Below are 17367 nucleotides of genomic sequence, written 5' to 3' on the forward strand. Positions count from 1 at the left end.
AATCAGGCGCAGGTTACAAATTAGGCGTCCAGAACGAGGTGGGGGGGGGGGGGGGAAGGGAAGTCATTAAATTCTATAATAAATCCTTATTTATACTTATACAAATATTATACAAATAAATCCAACCTGAATAAAAATTTATAAGCAAAGAAAAGATTAAATAAACCATCTTCCTACCTGTGTGAAAGTGCTTCAGCCAGGGAGAATTCTGCAGCCGTTCGTTGCCGCTGAGCGGGAAGGGGGGGGGGGAGAGGAGGAGAAAGCGGTTTGTTGCCGCGGAGGGGAGGGAGGGGAACGAAACCGCCGTTTGCCGCCATGGAGGGGGAGGAGACAGCGGGTTGTTGTTGTGGAGGGGAAGGAGACAGCCGTTTGTTGTTGTGGAGGGGAGGGAGGGGAAGGAGACAGCGGTTTGTTGCCGTGGAGGGGAGGGAGGGGAAGGAGACAGCGGTTTGTTGCCGTGGAGGGGAGGGAGGGGAAGGAGACAGTGAGAAGGGTAGCCTCAGTGCTGATGGCAATGTTCTTTTATTAAAAAATGTTCAAAAATTAAACAGCTACAAAGAACTACAAAAATGGCCGAGTGCCAATGTTTTTTTTCACACTGAGCATGCGCGAACGCTCCAACGCGCACGCGCAGCGTTGCCGGCAGGAAAAAAACTAATTTAAATAGTACCCGTCCCCTCCCACTTACAAAATCGGCGCGAGTGTAGGCTCCACCCCCTGGGCGCCGCGCCAAACAGACAAGGAGCTGCAAAGCGCTCGAGAATAGCGCGTTTTTTTTTCTGCCGCCGTTTTAGGTGCGAAAGAGGGGCGCCCGTTTTTTATCCTGTGGAAACTTGGACCCAATGTGTGGAGCATAGGTTCAGTGTGGTGTCAACTCAGTTTAAAAACTGCTGAAGGGGTGGGTCTCTTGGGGACTTCATTAAGTTATTTTGAAAGCTTTCAAAAAAGCTGGTGTGCCCCATCCACACTTTCAAAACATTTAATGTAATGACTAGGAGTAGAGCTGTATGTAGGCCAGCATACATAACCTGGGTGTTATCTGAATCCAATAAAGATTTAATCAACAAGGTAGTGTTGAGTTCAGATACACGCAGCATACACCACCCAAAGATGATAAATAAGAGCTGTCTTGTTTGGCTAACTTTTTATTGTAAACATTTTTACTTTTAGGTAAACTGACAGACATTCATGGGAATCCCTTCCAGTATCATAAAGATGTGAAGCATATGAACTCGGCTGGCGTCCTTGCAACATTGAGAAATTTTGAATATTATGCAAGTCGTGTTCCTGATTCTGTTAAAACGGCCCTAGTTCCCTAAAATGTTGAAATATGGTGTAATATCGAGAGAGCATAATGTTCTTTGTTAGTTTTCTATACTTTTGAAATAAATCATCAAATTATTATGTGGGCACAGCTCTTTTTACTCTGTGTAATAATTGATCTGCAGAGCTACTATCTGTCTGTTCTGTGGTAGTGCAAAGTTCAGTAGAGATCCTCATCTCACATGCACATCGGGACATCCGAGCTGATGTTTATTCCAGAAATTTTACCTAAGTTTTTTAACCTGCAGCTTGTATCAAATTAATTTGTCTTCTTGCGAGTTATCTGAACTAACAGAATATTAAATTTTTTTATGATTCTACACAAATATATTTGCACTTGATTTTAACAGGTAGCTTTGTATTGAATGTAACCTAAATCCACATTGACGTTTGTGCCTTTCTGCACTGTGGAAAATTAGATTCCCAGCGCGTACTACAAATAGATCCTCCTTAATCCTTATTTTTACATTTTCTAGTATGGAAAAATGAATGAATGTTTGTAAGAAAATGTAATTTCTTTAAATTGTGGGCCAACAATTGCGGTTGGACACTACCCGCGGGCGGGCGGGCGGTTGCCTCTGACCAAAATGTTTTTTACGAAAGTACCTGGTGGTCCCGGAGGAACGAACGCTTGGGCTCCGAGGCCTAGATGCGCAGCCCAGCGCGGAGGCCCACGTATTCCAGGAGCGCATGCGCATCCTGGGAATCACGTGGGCCTGGACCACCAATCACAATTATAGTATTCTCATTCATAGTAATGGAAGCTCGGAGCTCCCATTAATATCAATGAGAATACCCCTAAAATCAAAGAAAATATAAACATAAATTTTATAAAAACCACTTCACTTAAAAACTCATTAATTAAATAAATAATAGAAATTGCATTAAGGGCTGGATTTTCGGCTTTTAATATTTCAGGGCGTTAATGGTGGTGGGACCGTCCTTCTGCCGCCTGGAAAAGGTTTACGCTTCGGTCAGCAAAATTGGATAGCTGGGCCTTTAAGTGTGGGGCGGGGTGCTAAGGGAGGTGTTGCACACCTCTCCTAGGGCACGAGGCTGACTAAAGAGCTGGCCTTGAAGCGCTCTGAGAAGGGCATGGGGAGAAAGAAAACCCACCAAAACCATTCCCACAAAAATACCTCATGCCACCACTACATAAATTGCAAAAATAAATTTAAAAAAAACAATCGCACTTACCTGAGGTCGACATTACTTACTTCTGCAGCCGCTACAGGTCGGCCGGAGGCAAAAATCAATCCCGTGTCGCAACCAGCTTGCCCATTTCCAGGCGGTGATGCTCCATGTCCCACTGAAACCGACCCCTAAAACCCCGGCAGGGCACTGGAAGCTAGCTGGCCGCCCACCCAGATTAGTTCACCACCTCCATTGCCGCCCTTCCAGGGCGAAAAGCGAGGCAGACAGAAGGAGAACATTCAGCCCCAAATGTTTGAGAAAAATTTATTTTTTTGAATTAAAAAAAAATGTTTTAATAGTGTTAATAAACTTGCCTTCATAGGGTTTTTAATATAAAAATAAATAAGTAACATTTACTTTTTTTAATCTATTAAAACTCTTGCGCTTATGCCTGCTTTAACCAGGTAAGAGTTTGAAGGACATTCACTGGGCAGGAGTGGGGCAAGTAGCCCAAATCTCCGCCTGCAAAAGCCCTTCTGACAGATCGCAAGTGCCGGGTTCAGGCGCATACACTTCGTGTGCTTAAACCCGGAACTTGAGGGGCCTCTTCGGGCTTGTACGCATCCGGAGAGGCAGGAATTTCAGGGCCAATATTTTACATCACTGAATTGAATAAATTTCACATACTTTACAATGTGCATTTTTAAAGAGATACAATTTATCCTGCCACGGGCAGTCACTGCCACAAAATGAAGATCAGAACATGGCATGCATCCTTTTTGTTTTTTTAAAAAAAAGTCTGCACTTACAAAATATAACTCCACTTACAATACTGTAATAGCCCACAAAATAGCTTGATTTTTTTCTTAAACTGTAAATCTGATGAATGGTAGAGCTGACCTGTGAACATAATGAGTAATTGAATGAATGATTTTAGAAAGGTATAGGTATGTTTTTATCCTTTAGATAAAGGGATAAAATTATAATCTTGGGTTTCATTAACACTTGAAATAAAAATCTTGACTTTGAAAAATGCATCTGTATTACTAACAAACTGCAAAATACTAACATGACTAATAAAAGTTGCTGAATGTCTCAAACTGAAGTCAGAAATTGGATTTAAAGAATACAGGACTCCTTTCAATCTGCGATACTGGGTAATGATTGTCACACATTCTCAATGTGAATGTTCAGTCGGGGACTTATCATATCTCAGTAAGCAGATATGATTCTGTTAATTGAGTGACCAGATTTGGACCATATATGTTTGTTTAATAGCTGAATTTCATGCTAACAGATATTAAACTGAAAAGATGTGTTTATCCTCATTTACAATTTTTCTTGCATCTTCATTAACTACTTCCATGTTCTAAAGAAGTTCAAATATTAATTCGCCTCCAATAATGGATGCCTTGTGTCAATGTACTGAAACTAAAGTAGAAACTGGGGGTACATTTTCCTCTCTGCAATTTTTAGTGTTATGTTTGAAGTTTTTTTTTAAATTAAAACTAGTGCAGATGAAAATGTACTGCTTGTGAGCTCTAAGAAAAGAAACTGCAGTTGAATCCTTTGATATTGTTTAAAATCTGACTGATGGAAATTAACTGGCTTTGTCTGCGGACAAAAGAGCCTACTTGTGCTTAGTGTTTTCTGTTGACTAGTCCACCATGCAAAATAAAATCCCTGAAAATGTTTTGGAATCTTGCCTCTCTGCTTGGCCTTCCAGTAACATTCAACACAAGTTTAGGAACAGCACCTCATTTTATTACTTGGCACTTTGTAGCTGTCTGACCTTAATATTGGCCTCAACAAATTCAGATCTTAACTGCTGCTTGCATTATCTGACCGTAGAATGTTTCTGTGGTTTGGGAACACCAGGTCTACTCTGTCAGCTATGTTCCTCAGAGCTCAGTCAGCAGTGGCACAACCTCCTGTGGACTCAGTTCATAGAGATACTATATTCCATTCAACTCCCAACTCATTTGGAACAGTAGTCCATTCAGCCCTTCATGCCTCTCCTGCCATTCTATTAGATCATGGTTGATCTGTATCTCAACTGCATTTACCTGCCTTTGATCCATATCCCTTGATACCACTTCAATAAAATGTGATTGCTCTCAATCTTGATCATTTCAATTGACACAGTATTCGCAGCCTTTTGGGAGAGCAGGTTCCAGATTTCTGAAGAAATATGTGAAGAAATGCTTCCTGATTTCACTCTTGAATGGTCTGGCTAATTGTAAGTGTATGGTGAAAAGCAGAAGCCCCAGTACACATCCCTAGGGAACACCAAGAAATTAAATAGGGAATTCAGAAGAAACATCTTTACCGAGAATGTGGAACTTTGAAACCGTGTGCTTCTCGACCAAGTGCTAAATTGGGAATTTGAAGAGTGGGAATTAGGAGGAGAGGGATAGGAGCAGCCGGAGATAAAGATAGGCCCGAGAGCCCGGAGGGAATGTGAACATTCGGAGCGACGTATGTGATGGCAGCACAAGGGAAGGAGCTGAAAAGAAGAAAAATTGGTGAGTAGCTGGTGTTTGTTATTTTTAAGTCTTGAGTTTATTTCTGTTAATAGATTAGTTAACTTAAGTAGAGGCATGGCAGGGCACGTCAGTTTTGTGGAATGCACATCTTATGCCATGTGGGAACTCCAGGGTGCTTCCAATGTCTTCAACAACCATGTGTGCAGGGTGTGTTGTCAGCTGGAGGAGCTCAAGCTCCGTGAGGCTGAGAGCTATGTGGATAGCACGTTTCAGGAGGTGGTCACCTCCCAGTATAAGGGTGTGCAGGCAGAGAGGGAAAGGGTGACTGCTAGACAGACAAGGAGGACCAGGCAGGTAGTGCAGGAGTCCCACGAGTGCATCTTGATTTCCAACCAGTATTTACTGAATACGGGTGAGGGCGATGGTTTCCCTGGGGAGTACAGCCAGAAGCAAGTCCACGGCACCATGGGTGGCTCAGCTGTACAGGGGGGGCAGGGAGGAGGAAGATGGGAAAGCAATAGTGATTGGGGATTCGATAGGGGAACAGATAGGTGTTTCTGTGGCTGCAGATATGATTTCAGAATATGTTTCCTCCCTGGTGCCTAAGTCAAACATAGAAATTTACAGTGCAGAAGGTGTCTACACCGGCCGACAAAGAGCCGCACGGTCCTTGGTCAGCAACCCTAAAGGTTACATATAAACCTATGAACAATGACAAAAAGGCAAAGAGCACCCAGCCCAACCAGTCCGCCTCACAAAACTGCAACACCTCCTATCCTGAAACATTCTACATTCCACCCCAACTCGAGCCATGTGATCGCCCAGGAGAAGCAAAAACCAGAATAAAAACCCAGGCCAATTTTGGGAGAAAAAATCTGGGAAAACTCCTCTCCGACCCATCCAGGCGATCAAACCTAGTCCAGGAGATCACCCTGGCCGTATTCGATTCCCTGCAGTACTTACCATTATATCTGCGCTGTTCAACAAAAGATCATCCAGGCTAATTCCAGTTACCAGCTCTGGGTCCGTAACCCTGCAGGTTACGGCACTTTAAGTGCCCATCTAACCATCTCTTAAAAGTGGTGAGGGTTTCTGCATTCACCACTCTTCCAGGCAGCGAGTTCCAGATCCCCACAACCCTCTGCGTAAAGAAACCCCCCCTCAAATCCCCTCTAAACCTTCCACCAACCACCTTAAAACTATGCCCCCTCGTAATAGACCCACCAATGGAAATAGGCCCTTACTATCCACTGTGTCCAAACCCATCAATATTTTGTACACCTCAATGAGGTCTTCTCTCAACCTCCTGTTCCAATGAGAACAAACCCAGCCTATTCAATCTGTCCTCATAACTAAGATTCTCCATTCCAGGCAGCATCTCCTCTGCACCCTCTCTAGTGCAATCACATCCTTCCTATAATACAGCGACCAGAACTGCACGCAGTATTCCAGCTGTGGCCTAACCAAAGTATTATACAATTTAAGCATAACCTCCCTGCTCTTCTATTCTATGCCTCGGACAATAAAGAAAGCACACGGAATGCTTGCCTTTATCACCTTATCCACCTGGCCTGCATGGCAGATGAAGTATAATGTGGATAACTGTGAGGTTATCCACTTTGGTGGTAAAAACAGAGAGACAGACTATTATCTGAATGGTGACAGATTAGGAAAAGGGGAGGTACAGTGAGACCTGGGTGTCATGGTACATCAGTCATTGAAGGTTGGCATGCAGGTACAGCAGGCGGTTAAGAAAGCAAATGGCATGTTGGCCTTCATAGCGAGAGGATTTGAGTACAGGGGCAGGGAGGTGTTACTACAGTTGTACAGGGCCTTGGTGAGGCCACACCTGGAGTATTGTGTACAGTTTTGGTCTCCTAACTTGAGGAAGGACATTCTTGCTAATGAGGAAGTGCAGCGAAGGTTCACCAGACTGATTCCCGGGATGGCGGGACTGACCTATCAAGAAAGACTGGATCAACTGGGCTTGTATTCACTGGAGTTCAGAAGAATGAGAGGGGACCTCATAGAAACGTTTACAATTCTGACGGGGTTAGACAGGTTAGATGCAGGAAGAATGTTCCCAATGTTGGGGAAGTCCAGAACCAGGGGTCACAGCCTAAGGATAAGGGGTAAGCCATTTAGGACCGAGATGAGGAGAAACTTCTTCACCCAGAGAGTGGTGAACCTGTGGAATTCTCTACCACAGAAAGTTGTTGAGGCCAATTCACTAAATATAGTCAAAAAGGAGTTAGATGTAGTCCTTACTACTAGGGGGATCAAGGGGTATGGCGAGAAAGCAGGAATGGGGTACTGAAGTTGCATGTTCAGCCATGAACTCATTGAATGGCGGTGCAGGCTCGAAGGGCCGAATGGCCTACTCCAGCATCTATTTTCTATTTTTCTATGTTTCGATGTTTCAGGGATCTGTGGACAAGCACTCCAAGGTCTTAAAGGCCAGAACTTAAAGAAGGCTAACTTTGAAGGTATGAGGCATGAATTGGCTGGGATGGATTGGCGAATGATACTTAAGGGGTTGACTGTGGATGGGCAATGGCAGACATTTAGAGACCGCATGGATGAACTACAACAATTGTACATTCCTGTCTGGCATAAAAATAAAAAAGGGAAGGTGGCTCAACCGTGGCTATCAAGGGAAATCAGGGATAGTATTAAAGCCAAGGAAGTGGCATACAAATTGGCCAGAAATAGCAGCGAACCTGGGGACTGGGAGAAATTTAGAACTCAGCAGAGGAGGACAAAGGGTTTGATTAGGGCAAGGAAAATGGAGTACGAGAAGAAGCTTGCAGGGAACATTAAGACGGATTGCAAAAGTTTCTATAGATATGTAAAGAGAAAAAGGTTAGTAAAGACAAACATAGGTCCCCTGCAGTCAGAATCAGGGGAAGTCATAACTGGGAACAAAGAAATGGCGGACCAATTGAACAAGTACTTTGGTTCGGTATTCACGAAGGAGGACACGAACAACCTTCCGGTTATAAAAGGGGTCGGGGGGTCTAGTAAGGAGGAGGAACTGAGGGAAATCCTTATTAGCCGGGAAATTGTGTTGGGGAAATTGATGGGATTGAAGGCCGATAAATCCCCAGGGCCTGATGGACTGCATCCCAGAGTACTTAAGGAGGTGGCCTTGGAGATAGTGGATGCGTTGACAGTCATTTTCCAACATTCCATTGACTCTGGATCAGTTCCTATAGAGTGGAGGGTAGCCAATGTAACCCCACTTTTTAAAAAAGGAGGGAGAGAGAAAACAGGGAATTATAGACCGGTCAGCCTGACATCGGTAGTGGGTAAAATGATGGAATCAATTATTAAGGATGTCATAGCAGTGCATTTGGAAAGAGGTGACATGATAGGTCCAAGTCAGCATGGATTTATGAAAGGGAAATCATGCTTGACAAATCTTCTGGAATTTTTTGAGGATGTTTTCAGTAGAGTGGACAAGGGAGAACCAGTTGATGTGGTATATTTGGACTTTCAGAAGGCGTTCGACAAGGTCCCACACAAGAGATTGATGTGCAAAGTTAGAGCACATGGGATTGGGGGTGGTGTACTGACATGGATTGAGAACTGGTTGTCAGACAGGAAGCAAAGAGTAGGAGTAAATGGGGACTTTTCAGAATGGCAGGCAGTGACTAGTGGGGTACCGCAAGGTTCTGTGCTGGGGCCCCAGCTGTTTACACGGTACATTAATGATTTAGATGAGGGGATTAAATGTAGTATCTCCAAATTTGCGGATGACACTAAGTTGGGTGGCAGTGTGAGCTGCGAGGAAGATGCTGTGAGGCTGCAGAGCGACTTGGATAGGTTAGGTGAGTGGGCAAATGCATGGCAGATGAAGTATAATGTGGATAAATGTGAGGTTATCCACTTTGGTGGTAAAAACAGAGAGACAGACTATTATCTGAATGGTGACAGATTAGGAAAAGGGGAGGTGCAAAGAGACCTGGGTGTCATGGTACATCAGTCATTGAAGGTTGGCATGCAGGTGCAGCAGGCGGTTAAGAAAGCAAATGGCATGTTGGCCTTCATAGCAAGGGGATTTGAGTACAGGGGCAGGGAGGTGTTGCTACAGTTGTACAGGGCATTGGTGAGGCCACACCTGGAGTATTGTGTACAGTTTTGGTCTCCTAACCTGAGGAAGGACATTCTTGCTATTGAGGGAGTGCAGCGAAGGTTCACCAGACTGATTCCCGGGATGGCGGGACTGACCTATCAAGAAAGACTGGATCAACTGGGCTTGTATTCACTGGAGTTCAGAAGAATGAGAGGGGACCTCATAGAAACGTTTACAATTCTGACGGGGTTAGACAGGTTAGATGCAGGAAGAATGTTCCCAATGTTGGGGAAGTCCAGAACCAGAGGTCACAGTCTAAGGATAAGGGGTAAGCCATTTAGGACCGAGATGCGGAGGAACATCTTCACCCAGAGAGTGGTGAACCTGTGGAATTCTCTACCACAGAAAGTTGTTGAGGCCAATTCACTAAATATATTCAAAAAGGAGTTAGATGAGGTCCTTACTACTAGGGGGATCAAGGGGTATGGCGAGAAAGCAGGAATGGGGTACTGAAGTTGAATGTTCAGCCATGAACTCATTGAATGGCGGTGCAGGCTAGAAGGGCCGAATGGCCTACTCCTGCACCTATTTTCTATGTTTCTATGTCCCTTTGTTCATCTACACTATTAAGTGGCCTTCCGCTTAATGTGTATACCCTTTCCTTATTAGCCCTCCCAAAGTGCATCACCTCACATTTCTCTGAATTAAATTCCATTTGCCACCTGACCAGTATATTGATATCCCCCTGCAGCCCATGACTGTCTTCTTCATTATCAACCACACAGCCAATTTTAGTGTCGTCTGTAAACTTCTTAATCATACTCCCGATATTCAAATCTAAAATATTGATACATACCACAAAAAGCAAGGGACCCAGTACTGAGCTCTGCGGAACCCCACTGGAAACATCTTTCCAGTCACAAAAACATCCATCAACCATTACCCTTTGCTTCCTACCTCCAAGCCAATTTTGGATCCAACTTGCCACTTTGCCCTGGATAACATGAGCTTTAACCTTCTTGACCAGTCTACCATGTAGGACCTTCTCAAAAGCCTTGCTTAAGTCCATATATACCACGTCGTACGCACTACCCTCATCGACCCTCTTGGTTACCTCCTCAAAGAATTCAATCAGGTTAGTCAAACATGATCTTCCCTTCTCAAATCCGTGCCGACTGTCCCTAATTAATCCTTGCCTTTCCAAATGTAAATTTATGCTGTCTTTCAGGATTTTTTCCAATAATTTTCCCACCGCTGAGGTTAGACTGACAGGCCTGTAATTACTCGGCCTATCACTTTCTCCCTTCTTAAGCAAGACTACATTAGCAGTCCTCTGGCACCATGCCCAGATCCAAAGAGGACTGGAAAATGATGGTCAAAGCCTCTGCTATTTGCTCTCTTACTTTGCCCAACAGCCTGGGATGCATTTCATCCAGGCCTGGGGACTTATCTACTTTCAAAGTTGCTAAACCCTTTAATACTTCCCCTCTCACTATATTTATTTCATCTAGAATATCACACTCCTCCTTGATAGCAGTATCTGCTTTGTCCCTTTCCTTTGTGAAAACAGATGCAAAGTATTCGTTAAGAATCTTACCAACATCTTCCGCCTCCACACAAAGATTACCCTCATGGTCTCTAATAGGCCCTACCCTTTCTTTAGTTACTCTTAATATATTTATACAACATCTTAGGGTTTTCCTTAATTTTACTGGCCAAGAATTTCTCGTTCTCTCTCTTAGCATTCCTAATATCCTTTTTAATTTTGCCTCTTAACTTTCTATATTCCTCTAAAGATTCTATAGTATTTAGCCGTTGGTATATGACATAAATATCCCTTTTTTTCTTAATCCTCCCCTGTAAGTCCCTCAACAGCCTAGCATGTGATCGCCCCTTTTTTATTTTTCAATTCGACCCATATGGCCTCATTTGATGATCCCTCTAACATATCCCTCCTCACCGCTGTAATAGTTTCATTAACCAGTACAGCGACCCTCCCTCCTTTTTACCCCCCTCTTTACCTTGTCTAAAAATCTTGTAGCCAGGAATATTGATCTGCCAAACCTGCCCCTCTTTCAACCATGTTTCTGTAATGGCTATAATGTCATACTCCCAAGTATCCACCTGTGTTCTTAGCTCATCCGCCTCATTCGCTATACTCCTTGCAGTAAAGTATATACCATTTAGGTCAGGAAGATGATCTTGCTTACTACTTACTAAGCCTTGTTTCCTCTGTCTTACAGATTCGCTTTCTGGATTCTTGCTATCCAATTTCTGCTTCACTTTCCTTTTGAATTTGTTCTCGGGTTCCCATCCCCCTGCCAAGCTAATTTAAACTCTCCCCAACAGCACTAGCAAAACTCCCCGCGAGGATATTGGTCCTGGCGCTGTTGAGGTGCAACCCGTCCGGTTTGTACAGGTCCCATCTCCCCCAGAAGCGGTCCCAATGCCTCAAGAATTTAAAACCCTCCCTCCTACACCAACTTTCCAGCCATGTGTTCATCCTCTCCTATCTTTCTATTTTTATACTCATATCAAGGATGTCATGGAGTGGCTGCAGACATTGAGGCAGGAGAGAGGTGCAGCAAGAGGTCCATATTGGTACCAACGATATGGGTAGAAAGAGGGATGAGGTCTTGCAGGCAGATTTCAGTGAGCTAGCAAAGAGATTTAAAAAGCAGGACCTCAAGGTAGTAATCTCTGGATTACTCCTGGTGCCATGAGCTACTGATTATAGAAATAGGATAGAGCAGATGAATGTGGTGCAGGAGGGAGGGCTTCAAATTTCGGGACATTGAGACCGGTTCAGGCCAGATGGGTTGCACCTCAACAGAGCCAGGACCAATGATTTTGTGGCTGCGGGTGGGGCCGGGGGGCAGTATTGCTAGTACTGTTGGAGAGGGTTTAAACTAATTTGGCAGGTGGGTGGGCACCAGGAGGTAGCATTAGAAAGGAGAATAAAATGCACAAAGGATTGGGAGAGATAGATAGCAATAGGGTAAGAAATAGTATGGTATTAGGTGAGGTCAGACTAAGCGAGAATACAAGAAGGTCTAAGATAGATTTCCAGTGCAGATGTGTAAACCACAAAGCGTGGTAAATAAGATTGGTGAGCTGCACGTGCAAATAGCCACATGGGAATATAATGCGGCGATAACTGAGACCTGGCTTAAAAAGGGCAGAATGGGTTTTCAATATTCCTGGATATAAGGTGTTCAGGAAATACAGGGAAGGAAAGAAAGGAGTTGGAGTATTGGTTAAGGAGAATGTTAGTGCTGGAGAGAGGATGGTTAGAGTTAAGAAATAATAGAGATGCCATTACACTACTGGGTGTATTGTACACCCAACGAGTGGGAAAGATATAGAGGAGCAAATTTTCAGGGAAATTACAGAGAGGTGCAAGAACTATAGAGTCGTGATAATGGATGACTTCAATTATCCTAATATAGACCGAGATAATAGTGTAAAGGGCAGAGAGGGAGAAGACTTTGTTCAGGAGAACTTTCTTGATCAGTACATTTCCGGCCCAACGAGGAAGGAGGCATTGCTGGATCTGGTTCTGGGGAATGAAGTGGAGCAAGTGTCAGTAGGGGAACATTTAGGGAACATTGATCACAGTGTCAAGGTTTAGATTAGCTATGGAAAAGGACAGGGAGTCAGCAATCGAGAGTAAAAGTACTTACGTGGAGGAATCCAAATTTCAGTGGGATGAGTATAGATCTGGCCCGGGTAAATTGGAATCAGATTGGCAGGCAAAACTGTAGTGGAACAATGGGCTGCCTTTAAAGAGGAATTAGTTTGGGTACAGTCAAGGTACATTCCTATGAGGGGGAAAGGTAGGTCATCAAAAGCCAGAGCTCCCTGGGTGACAAAAGAGATAAGCGAGTAAGATGAAGCAGAAAAAGAGCATTTATGACAGATGTCAGGTTGATAATACAAGTCAAAATCAGGCTGAATATAGACAGTTCAGAGGGGAAGTGAAAAAGAAAATAAGAGCAGAAAAGCGAGAGTATGAGAGTAGATTAGCAGCTAACATAAAAGGGAATTCAAAAATTTTCCATAGGCATATAAATAATAACCGGGTAGTAAGTGGGGTGGGGCCGATTAGGGATCAAAAAGGAGACCTACGCATGGAGGCAGAGGGTATGGCTAAAGTACTAAATGAGTACCTTGCATCTGTCTTCACCAAGGAAGAAGATGCTGACAAAGTCATTGTGAAGGAGAAGGTAGTGGACACACTGGATGAGATAAAAATTGATTAAGAGGTACTAGAAAGGCTATCTGTACTTAAAGTAGATAAGTCCCCAGGACCGGATAGGATAGAATGCATTCTAGGATGCTGAGGGAAGTTAAGGAGGAAATTGCAGATAATCTTCTTGGATACGGGGGGTGGTGCCAGAGGACTGGAGAATTGAAAATATTACACCCTTGTTCAAAAAAGGGTGTAAGGATAAAGCCAGCAATGACAGGCCAGTCAGTTTAACCTCGTTAGTGGGGACGCTTTTAGAAACGATAAATCGGGCCAAAATTAACAGTCACTTAGAGAATTGTGGATTAATTAAGGAAAGCCAGCACGGATTTGTTAAAGGCAAATCGTGTTTGTTTAACTTGATTGAGGCTTTTGAGGTAACAGAGAGGGTTGATGAGGGCAATGGGGTTGACGTGGTGTACATGGATTTCCAAAAGGCGTTTGATAAAGTGCCACGTAATCGGCTTGCCAGCAAAGTTGAAGCCCATGGAATAAAAGGGACAGTGGCAGCATGGAGGCGAAATTGGTTAAGTGACAGCAACAGACAGTAGTAGTGAACGGTTGTTTTTTGGACTGGAGGAAAGTATACAGTGGTATTCCCTGGGAGTCGGGACGAGGCCCACTGCTTTTCTTGATATATAATCAATGACTTCGACTTGGGTGTACAGGGCACAATTTCAAAATTTGGAAATATCGTGAACAGTGAGGAGGATAGTGATAGACTTCAAGAATACATACAGGTTGGTGAAATGGGCAGATGGCAGATGAAATTTAATGCAGCAAAGTGCAAAGAATGGTAGAAAAAATGAGAGGCAATGTAAGGGAAAATGGGAAGGCTTATTAGTGCTACTTTGGATTGACAGGCCAAGACCCTCGTGACCACCTTAGGCCGTGACTAGAATGACTTCATTCGGTCAGAATTTGTTGATTCTCTTTGATGCCCGTGAGTCTACCTCGAGCCTCTTCGCAAGGTCTTATCAATGTCTGTTTAGATTCTCACATCGTATCCTGTCGGAATATTATTGAATTAATAACTTGGCTGGAGCCTTGATACTGGAATGTACAAAGAGAGGCCTTTTACTGCAATCATCAGTGAACATCCCCACTTCTGACTTTATGATGGAGGGAAGGTCATTGATGAAGTAGCTGAAGATAGTTGGGCCGATGACACTGCCCTGAGGAATTCCTGCAGCGATGTCCTGGGGCTGAGATGATTGGCCTCCAACAACCACAACCACTTTCCTTTGTGCTAGGTATGACTCCAGCCAGTGGAGAGTTTTGCCCTTGTTCCCCATTGACTTCAATGTTGCTAGGGCTCCTTGATGCCACACTTGATGAAATGCTGCCTTGATGTCCAGGGCAGTCTCCCTCCCCTCACCTCTAGAATTCAGCTCTTTTGTCCATGTTTGGACCAAGGCTGTAATGAGGTCTGGATCAGGGTGGTTCTGGCAGAACCCAAACTGAACATCAGTGAGCAGGTTATTAGTGAGTAAGTGCCGCTTGATAGTACTGTCAACGGCACCTTCCATCACTTTGCTGATGATTGAGAGTATAGGTGGTCTTCCTGTTCATCCACAATCTTCAGTGTCATTCCATTGACTTTATACTCCCATACCTTGTTTTTCAACCTAAAATGCATCACCTTTACACCCTTCTATCAAATTGCATCCACCCATTGTTATGTCTATGTCCTCCTAAAGCCTTTTGCAGTCCTCTTCAATATTTCTCAAACCTTTGACTTCTGTGCCTTCAGCAACCTGAGATCATGCTTCGTATACCCAAGTCCAAATCGTCTGTGCCTGCTGAGAAGAAAAATGGACCCAGCACTAACCTCTAAAGTTCAATACATTCATCCCTTCTCCAATTCAAGCCAAATTTATTCGAGATTTTTGAGGATGTAACTAGCAGTGTCGATAAAGGGGGACCAGTGGATGTCGTATATTTGGTTTTCCAAAATGCATTCGATAAGGTGCGACATAAAAGGTTATTGCACAAGATAAGGGATCATGGGATTGGGGGTAATGTATTAGCATGGATAGAGGATTGGTTAATGGACAGAAAACAGAGTAGGGATAAAAGGGTCTTTTTCAGGTTGGCAGATTATAACTAGTGGAATGCCGCAAGGATCAGTGCTGGGGCCTCAGCTATTTACAGTCTATATTAATGACCTAAATGAAGCGACTGAGTATAATGTATCCAAGTTTGCTGATGATACAAAGCTAGGTGGGACAGTAAGCTGTGAGGAGAACACAAAATATCTGCAAAGGGATTTAGATAGACTAAGTGAGTGGGCAGTAAGGTGGCAGATGGAGTATAATGTAGGGAAATATGAGGTTATTCACTTTGGCAGGAAGAATAGAAAAACATAATATTTTTTAAATGGTGAGAAACCTTAAAATGTTGGTGTTCAGAGAGTTTTGGGTGTCCTTGTGCAAGAAACACAGAAAGCTGGCATGCAGGTACAACAAGCAATAAGGAGGAAAATGACATTTTGTCCTTTATTGCAAAAGGGTTAGAGTATAAGAGTAAGGAAGTCTTGCTACAATTGTACGGGGCCTTGGTGAGACCACACCTGAAGTACTATGCACAATTTTGATCTCATTTATCTAAGGAAGGATATTCTTGCCTTGGAGGTGCTGCAACAAAAAATCATTAGATTGATTCCTGGGATGAAAGGCCTGTCTTATGATGATTATGTAGAATAGGCCTATACTCTCTGGAGTTTAGAAGAATGAGAGGTGATCTCATTGAAACATACAATATTCTGAAGGGGATTGACAGGGTAGATGTTGGGACGTTGTTTCCCCTGGCTGGAATGTCTAGAACTAGGGGGCACAGTCTCAGGATAAGGGGTAGGCCATTTAAGTCACAGATGAAGAGGAATTTCTTCACTTTGGAATCTTTGGAATTCTCTGCCCCAGAGGGCTGTGAATGCTGAGTCTCTGAACGATTCAAGGCTGAGATAGTTAGATTTTTGGAGTCTAGGGGAATCAACGAATATGGAGATCGGCCGGGAAAGTGGAGTTGAGGTCGATGATCTTATTGAATGGCGGAGCAGACTCGAGGGGTCGTATGGCCTACTCCTCCTCCTATTTCTTATGTTGTTAACATCCATTAACCCTAATCTTTTGTTTCCTGCCTGTCAACCAATTTTCTATCCATTTTGCTATATTTCTTTTACCATATTGTTTTAGAAAGAATTAAGAATTTAAAAATAGAGCAGCAGGGCCAGATGATATCCACCCGAGGGTCCTCCAGGAGATGGGACATGTGCTGTGCGAGCCCCTGGCCTGTATTTTTAATAGCTCACTGCACTCTGGAATGGTTCCTACAGATTGGAAGGAGGCTAATGTAATCCCTATTTAAAAAAAAAGGTGACAAGGCAGACCTGGGTAACTACAGGCCCATCGGTTTAACATCAATAATAGGTAAGATGCTTGAAAGAATCATAAGGGATGCAATATATGAATATTTGGATAGGGTGGGTCACGTTAGGGACACCCAACATGGCTTCATAAAAAAGAGGTCATGCCTCACAAATCTAATTGTATTTTTTGAAGAAGTTACAAAGTTGGTGGATGAGGGAAGCCCAGTAGACATTGTCTACTTAGATTTCCAAAAAGCTTTTTGTAAAGTCCTTACTCTACAGCATGAAACCACACGAGGCACATTCTGGGAACAAGGTCACTCTGTGATCTTGGATGACGTGCATGAATTCAGAATGATGCACTCGATCCATTTCGAGTACGCATCTACCACAATAAGGAACATCTTACCCATGAACGGGCCCGCGTAGTCAACATGAATGCGTGACATGGCCTGGTGGGCCAGGGCCACGGATTGAGCGGGGCCTCCATGGGGGCATTATTCAGCTGGGCACATGTCGTGCACCTGCGAACACAGTGTTCCAGGTCTGAATCAATTCCAGGCCACCAAACGTGTGACCGGGCAATGGCCTTCATCAGCACAATACCTGGGTGCTCGCTGTGGAGTTCCTGGATGAATGCCTCCCTGCCCTTCTGGGGCATAACTACCCGGCTGCCCCATAGTAGGCAGTCGGCTTGGATGGAGAGCTCATCCATCCGTCTGTGGAACGGTCT

General features: G+C 43.8%; 1 protein-coding gene across 1 annotated transcript in view; it reads left to right on the plus strand.

Annotated features, from left to right (window-relative positions):
- bpnt1 (bisphosphate nucleotidase 1) overlaps positions 1 to 4151 on the plus strand; it is a 48665-nt gene extending 44514 nt beyond the window's left edge. Inside the window, exon 8 of the mRNA XM_070889435.1 lies at positions 1171 to 4151. Within this exon, the coding sequence (XP_070745536.1) occupies positions 1171 to 1319 (149 nt within the window). The 3' untranslated portion in view covers positions 1320 to 4151. The remainder of the gene's footprint in view (positions 1 to 1170) is intronic.
- Positions 4152 to 17367: the final 13216 nt, after the last annotated feature.

This window comes from Pristiophorus japonicus, chromosome 9 (assembly GCF_044704955.1).
Source record: "Pristiophorus japonicus isolate sPriJap1 chromosome 9, sPriJap1.hap1, whole genome shotgun sequence".
Lineage (NCBI taxonomy): Eukaryota > Metazoa > Chordata > Chondrichthyes > Pristiophoridae > Pristiophorus > Pristiophorus japonicus.